At 37.0% G+C, this 16,647-nt stretch overlaps 2 protein-coding genes across 3 annotated transcripts; one reads left to right on the forward strand and one right to left on the reverse strand.

The window, feature by feature from the left end:
- Positions 1-487: 487 nt before the first annotated feature.
- On the forward strand, positions 488-14,711 carry LOC123696705 (molybdenum cofactor biosynthesis protein 1). 2 transcript variants are annotated; one of them, XM_045643058.1, is made up of 11 exons: positions 488-837; positions 953-1,126; positions 1,209-1,317; positions 2,764-2,931; positions 3,415-3,578; positions 3,843-3,927; positions 5,122-5,185; positions 6,947-7,085; positions 7,968-8,078; positions 12,324-12,444; positions 13,252-14,711. In XM_045643058.1, the coding sequence occupies exons 2-11, from the start codon at positions 1,010-1,012 to the stop codon at positions 13,944-13,946; spliced, it is 1,773 nt and encodes a 590-aa protein (XP_045499014.1). In that variant the 5' UTR covers positions 488-837; positions 953-1,009; the 3' UTR covers positions 13,947-14,711. The 2 variants fall into 2 exon arrangements, with proteins under 2 accessions (XP_045499014.1, XP_045499016.1); XM_045643060.1 differs by having other exon boundaries at positions 488-723.
- Positions 14,512-15,721, reverse strand: LOC123696706 (prefoldin subunit 2). The gene is made up of 3 exons (XM_045643061.1): positions 15,416-15,721; positions 15,185-15,326; positions 14,512-15,110 (listed from the first exon to the last, which is right to left on the reverse strand). Exons 1-3 carry the CDS (start codon positions 15,550-15,552, stop codon positions 14,955-14,957), a joined length of 435 nt encoding a protein of 144 aa, XP_045499017.1. The 5' UTR covers positions 15,553-15,721; the 3' UTR covers positions 14,512-14,954.
- Between the last annotated feature and the right edge of the window lie 926 nt (positions 15,722-16,647).

Here is a 16,647-nt window from a genome sequence, read left to right on the forward strand (position 1 = left end):
ATTTTAAAAGAGCAACTATGGAGTTTCTTGCCGATTCTTCTCCATAGATACTGCTTTCCGAATCGGTGGTAAATGTTAAAAATACTTATGTAATGACGATTCGAAAGTGCTACTAAATAGTAGTCTAATTGAATAAATGAATGTTTGAGTTTGAGTTTGAGTTTTAGCGGTCCGCCCCGGCTTCGCCCGTGGTACATTTTTCGTTTTCTCTCCATAAGAACCATCCTCGTACTTCAAGAAATGTAATAAAAAAAGAATTAACGAAATCGGTTCAGTTGTTCTCGAGTTATGCGCTTACCAACACAATTTGCGATTCATTTTTATATTATAGATTATTTTTATATCGATAAACATATTAATGTTTATCGATATATTCTCGGCTCTAAACACCGCCATGTTTTGTTCCATTCAATATGGCGCCGGCCACACTTTTTTTGTAGGTATGTCACTTCCATGTGATTCCTTATTCATTGTTTGATACCTACTAGTTTGATATAAAAATATGTCAATGTTTCAACTTGTTGAAATGTTGAACCAGCAAGAAGTGACCAATGACTAAAGTTAGACAGACAGCAGTTATCTGATATAATCAGTTATAATAATGTATCTACTCTGTGGACAGCAGTCAGCACTACTCTTCGGGTACTGCAAGGGTACCTACTGTGACCTCAGAGCAATAAGACTGTGACTGTAAAAATAAATATTACTTGCTCACGCTCAGTGGTAAATAATAAGTCGTGTCTGCTTAGCGTGTCTGTGTAATTTCGTAGTGTCTCATTTTTGTGATGCGGTATCAAATTATATATAATAAATGTAAATTATTCATCAAATTATAAGGTTACTAAAGTTTATTTTTCTTATCAATTTCACACCAGATTCGAATTTTACCTGCGCTATCTTGTTTCTCCTTTTTTAAATATATTATTATATTTTGATCCATTGAAATTTTCAGGAGATAAAAGCTTTATCAAAACGAAGCTTAATTTGGATATCAAAAGAAGACATAAATATGAATTTAGTGAAGCAAACGCAGTTCTTTGCACCGCTCTATACTATTGGAATAAACGCAAGACCCCATCTAACGAAAAAGTCGGTAGCATTCCAATACAAAAGATTTTTCAGTGATGTATGTATTATAAAATCGGGAATTATATGATTTATAGATACCATATTATCAGAATTGTATTTGTTATCTTTCTATATTGTAGAATGTAGAAGGTCAAAGTAAAAGCAATAAGGAACCCCCTCTAATGGATCTTCATGGTCGACGACATGATTACCTAAGGATTTCACTGACAGAAAGATGCAACCTCCGCTGTAAGTAAACTAAAACTGTGACCTATACAACTGTTGATTTATTATTTATAATATTTTGTAAAAAATTTGTGTGGAAGTAGTGAGTGTACATTTACTCATAAAGTAAAACATGTTAATTTATTGAAGGAAACAAAAACTGGTTTGAATTTAAACAACTTCAGGTTTTAATTAGTAATTTATAGCAGAAATAAGTAATTATGATTGTGTAACAGTGTACTTGGGAATTTTTCTGTTGTAAATTGAAATTATAATTATCAATTTCAATAGTCAACTTTTACTTACAATTTTTAAGCATTATGAATTCATCAATCTCTAATCATTATAATTTTCTTAAGTTATTGTAACATAAAATCTAATTTTAAGTTTATAATTCTGTCCTACTTTAATATTTTGGAGACTAGCCTAACCTGTTGTTACTGACTAAGGTCATAACCTATGTTTCAGAACTTATAAGATAACATTATCTAAACTGATGACACAATATTATATTATGTATAGTCAATAATTTATATATTTATTGGAGTGAGTGCAATATATGTACTAATAAATAACAATTGAAATTTTTATTTCAATTATTTTCAATACTAACTAAATAATTACCTTCCTATTATTGATTGTGATATATGTATGTATAGTACAATATTGAATGTCAACTATCAGATTCTCCAGTGCAGTTCCATATTGCGTAATATATAGTAATGAATATGGAATTGTGTGGCTCATGATGGTGTGAACTGTGGAGGAAGGAAGGTGGAATTCCTCCATCGAAAAAGGAGGATCCTCGACCAGTCGACTCGACTGGCTGGCTGTGAAGGCCCCAATGGATGATGTCGGAAAGTTGTATATACTATAGCTCTGTAGCGAAACATTTCGCTTGCGCGATTCAGAGCGAGGTGACGCTACAGGACTCCCCTCCGAGACCGGAGGTCGTAGTACGAATTGCCTTGCCAATGCCAGGTATGTTCCAGTGAGCCGGAACAGGAAGCCGCTAGTTCACGGTGAGTCGGAACTGAGTGCGGTGATGCTGCGTGTAATGCTCCAGTGAGTCGGAGTGTGCAGTGAGGATGGCTGTGGAGCTGACCAAGCATGCGCGATCACACATGGTAGTGGACAGGTTTCCATTTGAAGCCGAGTGCGCTGGCTGGCGGGCGGTGATCGTGGGCGGGGAAGGGATAGGTGAGCATGGACATCATGGATGGACAGAAGGAGTTGTGAACTGTCAGGGGTCACCACTGTGGAGGAAGGAAGGTGCAATTCCTCCATCGAAAAAGGGAGGATCCTCGACCAGTCTACTCGACTGGCCGGCCGTGAAGGCCCCAATGGATGATGTCGGAAAGTTGTATATATAGCTCTGTAGCGAAACATTTCGCTTGCGCGATTCAGAGCGAGGTGTCGCTACATGAACTGTGAAGGTAACGGAGTGGTATGTGTGGATGTGTGTCGCAGGTCAGTACTGCATGCCGGCGGAGGGCGTGCCGCTGAGCGCGCGCTCGGCGCTGCTGACCCGCGCGGAGCTGGCGCGCCTCGTGCGCGTGTTCGCGGCGCTCGGCGTCACCAAGCTGCGCCTCACGGGCGGCGAGCCCACCGTGCGGCAGGACCTCGTCGACATCATACGTATGTGTGTTCGACCCTTTCTGTCAGATTGCTTATGCATACGTCTATAATTTTATTAAAAAAAAATATACTATATGGTCGAATTGAGAACCTCGACCTTTTTTTGAAGTCTGTTCAAAATGTTAAAATCAATTATATTAATGTTTAAGTTTTGTTATCGATTTAAGATACATAATATATTATCTATTAGATAGTTAGTTTCATCAATGTGCTCCTTCAATTTCAATTTTAATAAAAACTTTGATAAAACATTAACATAACATAAATTATTTTACATGAATAGCCCAAGCATCAGAGTTCAGACAGACAGTTCATTAAACGGCGTATTTAACGTTAAAGCTGGATGTTTAACAAAGCGGTTAGGGTTTAGGGCTGGCTATTAATTGTACGATCGATTAAACAAGAAGAGATAAACACATAAATATGAATGGGCAAGCGATACGTGAGCACGTTCAGCGTATCACGTGGCGAGTGTCGTTGCAGAGGAGCTGGCGGGCGTGGAGGGCATCGCGACGGTGGCGATGACGTCGAACGGCGTGGCGCTGACGCGGCGCCTGCCCGCGCTGCAGCGCGCCGGCCTGGCCGCGCTCAACGTGTCGCTCGACTCGCTGCGCGCCGAGCGCTACGAGCGCATGGCGCGCCGCCCGGTGAGTCGCCCGCCGGGCGCCGCCCGCACCGCCAGCTTGTACTCGTCGGGGAGTGACTTGCGTTTCCGTTGAACCGCTAAGTCTGGTTATATTACATACGATTGAAGCTGCCTCACTTGCAGTTTTTTCCAGCAATGGATGTTAAAAGCATAAGCTTTTAACCGCAGCGTGTGCATCTCAAGCGGTTTAACCGCTAGGAGGAAAAACTCGTAGGGCAGTATCAACCTTTACTCAATTTGAACATTTGCTTTTCTATATTTACAGGGCCTGCAAAAAGTATTAGCATGCATCGATCTAGCGCTTCAACTGGGATTCAGTCCCGTTAAAGTGAACACAGTCTTAATGAAAGGTAACAGCCATAGAAATCTAAATAACAAGACACTAGAAGTCGTAAACGCGCGTGACCTTGTCGCCACTCAGGTGACTTCCAAGCCACCAGTGCGTTCGTCGCTATTCAGTTGCTCTTGAGACGTGCGTGTGTAAACATAGTGCGTTTCATCATTTCCCATTGCGGAAATTCATCCTGCTATACTAATAAAGGAATAACATTTCATCGGTAATTATTTTTTTTTAAATAATGCCGTTTTTCCTTAAAATGAAATCTGAATATTTACAAGTTATACGAATGTCACTTCGTTCTAATTATCACGTTTAACACAAATTTCAACCTTATTTCTATGTGTTTAGGTTCAAAATTATATCTATTGAAAATTAACACCCTCTGTTGTAGAAAAGCCAAATTTTTTCGAATTTGTATTTTTCTGAGCAAAAAGAAAAAAAACATATGTGCCTGGGGATGTTATTCGAGAATAAACCGTAAAACCGTGCGTTAGGGTACTTAATAAAATGCTGTTTTTAAATGCTTAATAAATTTATCCTAGATTAAAAAAATATAATAAAAACTGTCTTTGTATGAGTGTAATAATATATAATTAAGTGCCAACTAAATTAAAAAACTTAGATACTAAATTATTTTTAGAGAACTTCATAAATGGCTTCAACAGAAATGTTTTTATAGTGTTACAGAATACCTAAACTCGTAATTAACATTGTCTACTTCACTTGCGTCTTAATTTAATAATGTATGTAATTTTTGTAATGAATATGAATGAATTGTGAAATATTAATTATAATATTGTGAATGAATTACAAATGAATTGATTTTAATAAAGTAAAATTAAGAAGACATAAGTAATATAAAATGTATATCTAATGAAAAATGTATTTAAGTAATTTGCATGCCGTTGAATAACGGCTAAACATGCTGAAATAATGTATCTTATTATTAACACCTATGTATATTTATTTATTTAGTTTTCACTAAATGGTCCAATAAAAGGCATAGTTTACTTGTGTGTACTATTTAAGTATTAGCTTTCGGTTTAAACGTGTAGATTTTGGCGACAGTGGTTTTTGTACCAATTATGACATTATAGCACTTCTATAGTGTCTTGTTATTTAGATTACTATGGTAACAGCATATGAAATACAAAATATTTTTAATAATTAATTAATTATTTTTAAACATTAAAATTCGTTTAAGGTTTCAATGATGATGAGGTGTGTGACTTCGTGGAGTTTACCAAAGACCGAAATGTGGAAGTCAGGTACGTTTTTAATAAACATATAATTATTATAAATCCTATTTCACATAGTTCTTTCCGGTAACAAATACAACCTAAAATTTTATAAGACACTAGCTTTCCGCCTGCGGCTTCGCCCGCGTTTTCAAAGAAAAACCCGCATAGTTCCCGTTCCCTTGGGATTTCCGGGATAAAACTTAGCCTATGTTACTCGTGGATAATGTAGCTTTCGAATGGTGAAAGAATTTTTAAAATCGGCCCAGTAGTTTATGAGCCTATTCATTACAATCGAACAAACAAACAAACAAAGTTTTCCTCTTTATAATATTAGTGTAGATATTACATATATATGAAGTACATAAAAACATTGGAAATAGTCACGCTTTATTAGTTCATTATTATAATTTTAACCTTATTTAAATAAAGTGACCACATTTAAAGAGTCATGCAATGAATAAATACCATATTTTGATGTTTCTCTTTGTTTTTTCTTAGAAAAAAATTCTCCCTTAATCATCATTCCAAAATAGGTCACGCCTCTGTAAATATTTGTTTTATTTTCATTTAAAACTAACTAAGTAACTACCTAATTATTGACGTGAAACTCCTGTAGGAGCGTTGAGAGTAAAACTTCAAGGTCGCGCCATGGCAATACAGTAGGTAACGTCTCTATGACGTAAGGCCACAGATTAGATACGTCTAGGTAAGGCATCGAAAACACAAGGTAAGGCGACAAATTTGGTAGGTGGTTAGTTGCTATTGCGTCATATTACACTGTTCAAATTGTGTAAGGAACATTCAAACTCCAACATTTATTTATTCAATTAGTGATTAGAGTGGATCGTGATATTTTGATTCGGTGACTATAGAGTGCTATAGAGCACTACCGAAGTGTGCAATAATAATTATGCCAAAGAACTTTCCCTGGGGCCTTAGACAAAGTAACAATTACAAAACGATAACGAAGTTAGAAATCGCAAAAATGTATGGGATTGACATACGCCGCGTTAGATCACGTGGTCTATCTATGTCAATCCCATACATTTTTGCGATTTCTAACTTCGTTATCGTTTTGTAATTGTTACTTTGTCTAAGGCCCCTGTGGTTCTTACGCTATACCTTTTCATGTATTTTCGTATTCCATATAATATTCATTGATGCTATAATAGGGTCTATAGACTAGTACATTTTATATTATTAAGTAAATAAGTATAAGGGCCGGCGTAGATATGACGGAGCGCAGCGCAGCGCATTTTTCATCGCCAAACTATTAACGACATTTTCCTCATTAAAATAATAATATTCAAAATCAAATGACAACAATTTATTACCGACGAGCTGGGCTCGCCACCACCACCACAAAATGTTCTGTTTCTTCTTTTTTTACTCTTATTTCCTCTTGTTATGTATGTCGGGTTGTATAATAAAAAGTAATTAATATCAATTATATACATTATTTCATGTAACAAATGTAAAGAGTAGGTTAACAAAAGGATTGTATAGAATGCCGTGTATATAATGTAAAATCAAAGATGTCTTCCCGAATAACAGTGTTGCCAGGTGACGCTGTGTGTACCACAGATTATCAATGTCCAATTTATGGTGCCAACACCTCTTATTCTTTTACAAGTAATGTTATCATATCAATAACATGTCCCAATCCATCATTTTATTCGCTAATGTACACGTGTATGATGTATCTCTCGAAAAATTGCAAAGCGAATGACGACGAGTGTGTCGATCTGCGCCGGCCCTAATGATATAGAATGTGTGTGTGTGCGGCAGGTTCATCGAGTTCATGCCGTTCACGGGCAACCGGTGGGACGACTCGCGCATGGTGGCGGGCGCGGCGGCGCTGGCGGCGGCCCGCGCGGCGCTGCCCGCGCTGCGCCCCGCGCCGCCCGCGCCCTGCCGCACGGCCACGGTGAGTCGCCCTTCCAGTGCGCTGCCACCAGGATACTCCCTTTTAGTAGGAGCAATTCCACCTTCCTTCCTTCACATACCTACTCATTAAATAATACACTTTTTTTATTATACACTGCGAGATTGCAAATTTTTGCCAGATTGTTATACGTAAAATAGCCGTAGCTGTCTGACATAACGACTTTGTCAAAGTCCAAATATTTCGGCCTTTTAAAGGCGTTACTAAACAATTTTCATCAAACCTGGGAGAGACCAATTTGGTCAGGCAAACGTCAAAATACAATTTTATTTAATCGGGGATTGACCAGTCAATCTTGAATTAGGTAATGTCTTATTTCCGTATATTTGAAAGCATTTTATCATTTTAGCAGCTTTCAAGTCCAGTCTGACACCTGATTGGTCAGTTTACGTGATTTTACAATTTTATACAATTTAACAATTTAAACAATTTATTTATTCATCAGCATGCCGGTGTGGCTACAAAAGATTTGGAACTTCCCTGTTAGGTAAAATACCTGTAGTAGGGAAGTTCCCTCTTCCTCAGTTATACATAGAGCAGGCTAACAATACAAAATTTATTAAGTTACTTAAAAATAAATAAAAAATTGGATCGACGTTTGACCGAGTTTTGCAGTTGCTTTTAGAATTGACCAGGCCAAAACCGAAACAGAATAATTTACGTTCGACGTTTGACTGAAAAGTTAGGAGCTCCTAGGTTTGAGTAAACATACTTCAGTCAAAGGGCGAAATTCAAATATATTAGTGTAACATTTTTTAAACTATGGTTTTGTTTGTGGACTGCTTTGTATTTGTAACTTAGTTCAAGATATTGAGATTACAATGGATATGAATAATATATACACATCGTAACTTGCGCCGCTAGGTGTGGAAGGCCGACGGGTACGCGGGTAGCGTGGGGTTTATCTCGTCCATGACGCAGCCCTTCTGCTCCTCCTGCAACCGCCTGCGCCTCACCGCTGACGGAAACCTTAAAGTGAGCACTCATATGCACGACCTAACTTTATATTATACTAGCGGTCCGCCCCGGCTTCGCCCGTGGTACATGTTTACGTTTTCTCTCCATAAGAACCATCCTCGTACTTCAAGGAATATAATAAAAAAAGAATTATCGAAATCGGTTCAGCCGTTCTCGAGTTATGCGCTTACTACCAACACATTTTGCGATTCATTTTTATATTATAGACTAGCGGTCTGCGCCGGCTTCGCCCGTGGTACATGTTTACGTTTTCTCTACATAAAAACCATCCTCGTACTTCAAGGAATATAATAAAAAAAGAATTATCGAAATCGGTTCAGCCGTTCTCGAGTTATGCGCTTACCAACACATTTTGCGATTCATTTTTATATATAAGAAGATATAATGTCATACAGTTTAATATAATTTATTGTCCGCAAACAGTTGAGTCAAACGTTTATCATTAAAATCGATACAGAACAGTAAAAACAAATAGAAGTGTGATGTGGGCGTGGCCCACGTGTCACTAGTAAGGTAAGATCACCTAACTTGCTCTCAGTTGTGCGCAGAAAAATATTCGGGTCGGTTGTCAGCTGTCAAACCTTTTTTCCATATTTATTCATTAATTAGGACTTGTCGTTCGGTATTAGAGTGCAAAAATAATAGCAGACGAAATAATATCAGCAATGGAGGCATTCCATACCATCGGTAAGTCTTATTTTTATTTATTTTACATATATTTTATGTTACAACTGCGCTTGTCGTAATTTGTCAAAATTGTATACAAATATCTAGTCAAAATGAACCTTAATCCATTAGTAATTAGTACTATTATAGATTGAACAGCAAACAAGACTTTCTGGAACATTATTGCAATAAACAAAAGAATGTCGGTTTAGTGATGGTTATGGCGCATATCGACAGTATCGATACTTTAGAAAAGACAAACATTATATATATTAAATTTTATTTTATTTTTCCTTAGCTTTCATTGGTCCTATTTATTTATAGATTTCCCAAAGAGGCTAATTTAAAAGAGAAATGGATAAAATATGCAACGTGACGAGTTAACTGGATGCCGAACAGCACTAAGCAGCCTAACAAAGGCCACCGATACATCAAACCTACGGCAGTTCCAAGATTTAAAATAATGCATATTTTCTGTTTGTATTTTGTAAATATAGATTTATACTATTCTATTCCGTTTTTTATTTAATAATAATAATATGAAAAGACGTACTTAGTAGTAATAAACATACTGCAAAATGTGGCACATTATACTATAGTCATATAATAGAAAGAAAAAAAAATGCACAAAATAATATTTATTTGTGATTTATCGATAACAAGGCTGACAACCCTTATCCCTTAGAGCATAGCATCAGATTAATATCAAGTTAATGTCATCAATGTAGAGTGACACAAATTTCAACCTTATCTCTACGTGTTGAGGTTCAAAGTTATATCTATCGAAAACTAACGCCCTCTGTTGTGGAATAGCTGAATGTTTTCGAATTTGGAATTTCTGAGCAAAGAGAAACAAAACAGCTACTATACCTAGGGATGTTATACTAAAATAAACCGTAACATAGTTTACTTGTAGTGTACTGTATAACTATCGGTTTAAATGTGTGGGTTTGGCGACACTGGTTTTCATACTAATTATGACATTATAGCACTTCTATTTGTTTTATTTTATCAATATATTCGAAAAACTTAACCTAATTACACCGGTATAATCACCCGCTCAAACAAACTATACCTAATAACAATAATATTCACGACGTTCGTTCGCGCAATCGTAACTACCTATCTTCACACTGTAAAGCCGGGCTTTTTTTCGCCATACAAATTGCTATAGATTTCTATAGCTAGGTATGTAGCTACTTCGACGAATATCATACGTCAGAAGAGATGAGCGCAAAGCGCGGTAAAACCCCTCGCGTGCAAGCGAGACATCTACATGTCACTCAAGAACGACACCGCACTGTTTATAACTAAGAGCAATTAACCTATAGAGTTCTTATATTAAGACAGAACAAAATACATATTTTCTAATCTACTTACTCTTAGTCAATAACAGCATAAGCCAGATTGAGATAGCGATAGAGTATCTTCACTGTCTTCAAACGTAGCGCGCCGGCAGTCAGTTTGTTTTCCAACCAGCTGGTGGGCTCAGTGCGTCAAGTGTTTTTAACGAAATATTTAGAAAATATAAAGTGTACAGTGTTTCTTTTTATTTGTCAGTGTGCTAAAATAACTATTGTATGTTTAGCAACCGGCTATCACTAGTCGAATGGGAGTTTTGGATAAAAACAATGTAAAAATATCTTTCCATCGGTAAGTGATTTTCAGCAAATTGATAAATATTTATGTTTTAAACCTATTTGAAGGTTTTATCAAGCGCTTTTTTGTAATTTTATGTTGTAACTGTAACATTTACCCACTTTATGGGGTTGTGGAATATAAAATAATGAAATAATTTTTACAAAACGTCACAATAATATCACGTTTGGCATTTTGTTTACCACCGTAGTGTTGTAACACATCTAGCGTATATTATCGATTTATGACAAAAAATCTATTTCATATTAACGTTGATTTATTTATTTTGTTTCATAAATCAGATTTATATGTAGTTGTTGTTGCAAATAATAGATGTAAATTTTTTACCGCAGGAAAATAAAACATACCACGTGGTTGTTTTATTTGCCCTATGTGTTTTAGTTTTCGTTTGTTGTTTATTAATTTCTCTTTCAGATTATTAATAAATTCATTTTGTTTTAGATTTCCAGAGCTAAATAAAAAATGGGTATAAAACGTGAGACATGAGTTGATTGGACGCCGCCACAATTTGCAATATTGTGTTCACTGCATTTCGAGCCTACGTGTTATCAAGATGGATACTCTAGAAGAATTGTGCAATCTTACGCTTACGTTTTTTTTTTGTTCCTGTAGATAATAAATACATTTGATTAAAGAGAGTGAATTTTTATTTTGAAAATTTTTACACATAAGTTACCTACTTTAAATGTGTAACTATGTGAAAATTAAACGGTTGATTAAATGACAGTTCTCATAGATGAGAAACTACTATTGAAATACATACTTAATATACATGCGTTTTCAAAGAAAAACCCGCATAGTTCCCATTCCTGTTGGATTTACGGGATCAAAAGTAATTTTTCCAAATTTCATTGTAATCGGTTTAGTAGTATTCGCGTGAAAGAGTAACAAACATCCATCCTCACAAACTTTCGATTTATTAGTAGGATGTTAGGAAAATGTTTTCATTAAGACTGTCCTTTTATTAACTTGTTAAAATGCTGCATGATTCCTTCATGCTGACTGTGCCTTTCTCCTCACTCCTTTAACTTTATCATCATTTCCTTCTTTATTTTAAATTACATTTCAAGTTTTAAAATTTCTTTTATAATGTACTAACTTTCCGCCCGCGTTTTTAAAGAAAATCCTGCACAGTTCCCGTTCACGTGGGATTTCCGGGATAAAACCTAACATAAGTGTGTATGTACAAAATTTCATTGTAATCGGTTCCGCAGTGAAAGAGTAACATCCCTTCTCACATAATTTCGCATTTATTATATACGTAGGATTAAACAAATAATGTATTCAACTGAAATTAATTATAAGTTTTGTTTTTTTATTATTTATTATTTCACGAAACCGTAAATGCAAAATACATTCACGATTTTATCGATTAAAGCACATCCCATCACTATCACCTTCTATCTATCTAAATACGTACCTATAGTAAAAATGGTGCCATGACTATGTTGAAACGTAGCTTGTTGTCTATAGCTGTCTCATTCTTTCATACGACGTTTTCTTTAGATAGAGAGAAACAAATATATGTAAATTGTATACGCTCGATACAAGTACTCTATAGGTTAATTGCTCTTAGGTTTATAATCTATTCAATTTAGATTGTAATGTCAAAATAAATGGTACACTGGTTTTGTAGGTGAGTTTTCATTGAATTTCGGAGCAAATTATGAATTACTCATTGCGCGCGAATATTCAAACGTGAATTTGGGTATTTTCCTATAGCGTAGCGAATTTCTAAGGCATGCCGGGCTTTTCGGCTTGTATGAACGTACCGCCACTGCGTCAGAGCTACGTCATAATTATTATTTTCTTTATTTAGATTTTAGACGCTTAATTTTAAAAAAGAAATTGATTTGAAATCGACGAACGGAGAATATTATGTCGACGAAAGAGTTGGCTACATTGTGTGTTGCGCAGGTGTGCCTGTTCGGCGGCGCGGAGGTGTCGCTGCGGGACGCGGTGCGCGCGGGCGCGGGGGACGGCGACCTCGCCGCGCTCGTGCGGGCCGCGCTGCGCCGCAAGCTGCCCCAGCACGCCGGTACGTGCCCGCCCATACACACTCGCACACGCGCTCCCGTACACACGTATACGTGACCACTCACCACACACGTGACGCAACTTGCCGCTTTTGCTACTAACATTTAGTAGTTGTAAATCTAGTTATATTTAACTATTCACCTCAAATCACCCTATACACACCTATCATGCAATAGTTCATACTCGCTTATGTTTGATGTTAATTGTTTTTTTCTTTATTTGACAATTTTTGGAAAAGTATTGCGCATTTGATATTTTTTTAAACATAATTTTCTATCTGTAATAAATATAATATTCTTAAAAATGTGCTGTGGATTTTAGTAGGTATACAAACAACTATGACACTAAAAACATGGCTTTTTGTGATAATGTATTGCCTTAGGAGTGTCTGTTCCGTTTTGTAATTAGTGATCCACAGTTAATAAAATCTTAATAAAATAATACATTAGTGATTAATTCTTCTTTCTTTCAAAGAAACATGGTAGATGTCCGATAAATTTTATATATTTTTATAAAAACAGTAAAATAGCCAATCATCCACTATTTCTCGATAGTTAATAAATAAGCCGAATTAAGTACTCGCGCTTAACTTTGCTTATTCTGTAACGTGGGCCTGGCCGGACATCTCATCACTGCCAAATTTAACAAAATTCATTTCCCGGATCGAACTATTCGCACGGATTCAGCTTTTAGAGTGTTCAATTAAAAACAGTAAACGGATCAACGGCGCTGATGTGTTGTAGGCATGCAGAATCTGGCGCGCGCCAAGAACAACAGGCCCATGATACTGATAGGCGGCTGACGGCAGGTGCGGTGCGGGGCGGGGCGTGGGGCGCGCGGGGCGCGGGGCGGGCGCTCCGAGCGGCGCGCGGCTACTGCACGCTGTCGCACCTGGACGAGCGCGGGCGCGCGCGCATGGTGGACGTGGGCGCCAAGCCCGTGCGCGCGCGCGCCGCCGAGGCCGAGTGCTTCCTGCAGGTGAGCGCGCGCCTGCTGCGCCTGCTGCGCGACGCCGCCGTGCCCAAGGGCGACGCGCTCAGCGTGGCGCAGGTGGCCGGCACGCTGGCCGCCAAGCGCACGGCCGACCTCATCCCCATGTGCCACCCGCTGCCGCTGGAGCTGGCGCGCGTGCGCGTGGAGCTGCCGCGCGAGGCGGGCGCGGCGAGCGAGGCGGGCGGGCGGGTGCGCCTCACGTGCGAGGCGCGCGCCACGGCCCGCACGGGCGTCGAGATGGAGGCGCTCACGGGCTGCGCGGTGGCCGCGCTCGCGCTCTACGACATGTGCAAGTCGGTGGACAAGCACATGACGATCACCGGCCTGCGCGTGCTGCGCAAGAGCGGCGGCGTCGGCGGCGACTGGGCCGTGTCCACCGCGCCCCGACCGCACGACCAGCAGGCGCCGCACACAGCGCACGACCAGCACATGCCGCACGAGACGAGCGAACAAACGCCCGCCAAGGCCAAGACCGAAACCTACGCGCCTACCAATTTCATGCATCTCTAGGCTTAAGTTTAAAATCTGCTATTGTAAACATTGTTTTTACATATTATTATGTAATGTTAGTAGTATTTCCATAAAAAAATTCATGTGTAGAATTATATAAATTTTACACAATATATATAATATATATTATATAGGTGTAAGTGTTACATTTGTGTATATCATAGATAAATAATTATGTTGCTATGTTTAAAAAACTAAAAATCCAATTGTTTTTAGTTTTCTAAGCGACTCAAATTTTTTAATACTTAATTATATTGGGAAACTTTTTGAAATTGGTTGTATTAATGTCAAAATGGTAGGAAAAGATATTTAAAAGATCTCGAAAATTAACTAATTTTTCAACCGACTTCAAAAAGGTTCTCAGTTCAACTGTATTTTTTTTGGAATTATTACCTCTTTGAATGTGTGAACTGTGAATGCTTTTTTATCAAAGAATGATGAAATAAATTTTGAATGTATTCACTATGAATATTATATGAGAAAGAGATATTATACATCTATATTTAGAATTAGAATTGTATAAGTTACAAAAATAGTAATAAGGATGTTTAAAGAAAAACAAATATTTTTGTTAAAAACTGTTTTAATACCTTAAGTAAATATTACAGGGTTGCAATTATATTAAATTTTTATAAAGTGTATTCACTTTTTAAATTGTTATACATATTATATATTTTTAATGGTTGTGATTAAAAAATGATATATTGTAGGAATTAAAACGATGTAAAACCATTCCTTCTTTAATAAACTGCTTTTGTTTGTAAATGAAGACAATTTATTTAACTCAACTACCTAAATTTAATACAAGAAATAAATATCTAAGATAGTAACAATACAAATGCACTTGTGTAGACATAATATCAGACGAATATGACATAATATTAGAAGAATATGTAAGCAAAATAAACTTTAAGAGAATTTCAGGACAAATCTCAAAAAGGCCAAATAATGCAGACGTCATGGGGTTTAGTCAAGCACAAAATAAGATATATAAGAGTTGAACGATTTTTAGGCAGTAGCTACGAGTACATTGGACTTGGTGTTGGTGGACTCTTCTGTGGGTTCCTCGGCGGACCGCTCGGCGCCGCGCTGCACGCGGATGTCGTGCTTCTCGATGTACTCATTGATCTCCTTGCCTTTACGTGATAGTTGTTCATTTAAAGCCTAAAATGTCAAAACGTATAAAATACTAAGAACATTGAAATATTTACTTTTACGGTGTAATTGTTAGGTTATACCTCAATAGCGCCAGGTAATCTTGCCCGGTTGCTTTCCAGTTCAGGCAATATCTCCCCGACGGTGCGTTCCACTAAAACTCCTCCGAGCATACGAAAACACTTTCTATTTGGGTCTGTTCCTTGCAATGTTTCTATGACTATCCTGTAACAATTTTTTTTTAACGTAAGTAAGCCCCTTTGTTTGGATGTACTTGTGGTTCGAGGTATGAAAATAATAAAGTAACTAGGTACTTGTGTTCGTTTAAATCCATCTCCAACTCGGAGATTTTATTAGCCAATTGTCTTTGTTCATTTCTTAGCGTTTGGAAACCTGCGAAAACTTCTTCATTGGATTTGCCTTTTGAACCCTTACTTGCAGGTTTAGACATATTGAATGATCAGTATATTCGAAAAGTTTATTTTTATTGAAATAATCACTTATCCGATCAAAAATATCAAAAATATTAATCTATTTTGGATTAAAAAATAAAGTTAGGTTATATTTTGCCTTTTTCTAGATTTGAAATTTGAATCATGATCGCTTTGGGCTTTTGACTTTGACAAATAATTGACAGATAGCTTACGTCCGAAAACCAAATACGTAGACCAAATACCTATGTGTGTTGTATGCAAGTGCATTTTTGATGTATTTATTATACACACAGATTATACATAATATAATTAAAAAATACAATTAATATGGAGAACAGGTACTACAATACTTGATATTACCTGTTATACTATTCTTTCCGCATAATCGAAGTCTACACCATTAATTATATTATGTGAACAGTGAATGGAGCACAGATTAGTACCAATGCAAACTTAGCACTCCATCAATGAAATTTTGGATCGAAAATGACCTTGATCGATAGGTCTCCGTTAGGTCCTTTAAGGTCCCACAATTTTTTCGTTAGGTCCCCAAAAATATTTTTTTTTAAATATTTTTTTAAATTTTGGGTATAAAAAATACACTTTAGCACCCCATCCATAGAATTTTGGATCAAAAATGACCTTAATCGATATGTCTTCGTTAGGTCCTTTAAGGTCCCACACTTTTTTCGGTAGGTCCCGTTTAGTGTTTTTGTAAATATATATTTTTAATTTTGGGTATAAAAAAATTACACTTTAGCACCTCATCCATAGCAAAATTGGCGAATTTTATCAAAATCGTATTCTTTACCGTTAGGACTTAGGTCTGTATAGGTCCATCATTGAAATTAAATTATTTATTTTATTAAAATTATAAAATAATTAAAATCTGCGCATATCGATAATCGTCGATGTATCGTTTAGCGATATGATCAAATCATGTTCACTCGAGTCATGTTTACTCAATCATTTATGTGGCCTCACGAGACTATCATGGAAAGAAAATATACTCAAATTTAATCTTTATGAACTAAGCAATAAAGTTGAATTTAGAACGCGATATTGAACCGCACTCCCCACGAGACTATCTTGGAAAGAAATACAAATTTAAA

The sequence above is a fragment of the Colias croceus genome, chromosome 13 (assembly GCF_905220415.1).
Source record: "Colias croceus chromosome 13, ilColCroc2.1".
Taxonomy (NCBI): Eukaryota; Metazoa; Arthropoda; class Insecta; order Lepidoptera; family Pieridae; genus Colias; species Colias croceus.

Bases quoted from the DNA above. Each gene is read 5' to 3' on its own strand.
- LOC123696706 (XM_045643061.1), bottom strand. From the start codon at position 15,552: ATGTCTAAACCTGCAAGTAAGGGTTCAAAAGGCAAATCCAATGAAGAA. The intron at 15,327-15,415 runs GTACCTAGTTAC...AAATTGTTACAG, and splicing joins ATGGATTTAAACGAACACAA to GATAGTCATAGAAACATTGC. The intron at 15,111-15,184 runs GTATAACCTAAC...TTGACATTTTAG, and splicing joins GATTACCTGGCGCTATTGAG to GCTTTAAATGAACAACTATC.
- LOC123696705 (XM_045643058.1), top strand. From the start codon at position 1,010: ATGAATTTAGTGAAGCAAACGCAGTTCTTTGCACCGCTCTATACTATT. The intron at 1,127-1,208 runs GTATGTATTATA...TCTATATTGTAG, and splicing joins ACAAAAGATTTTTCAGTGAT to AATGTAGAAGGTCAAAGTAA. The intron at 3,928-5,121 runs GTAACAGCCATA...AATTCGTTTAAG, and splicing joins GAACACAGTCTTAATGAAAG to GTTTCAATGATGATGAGGTG.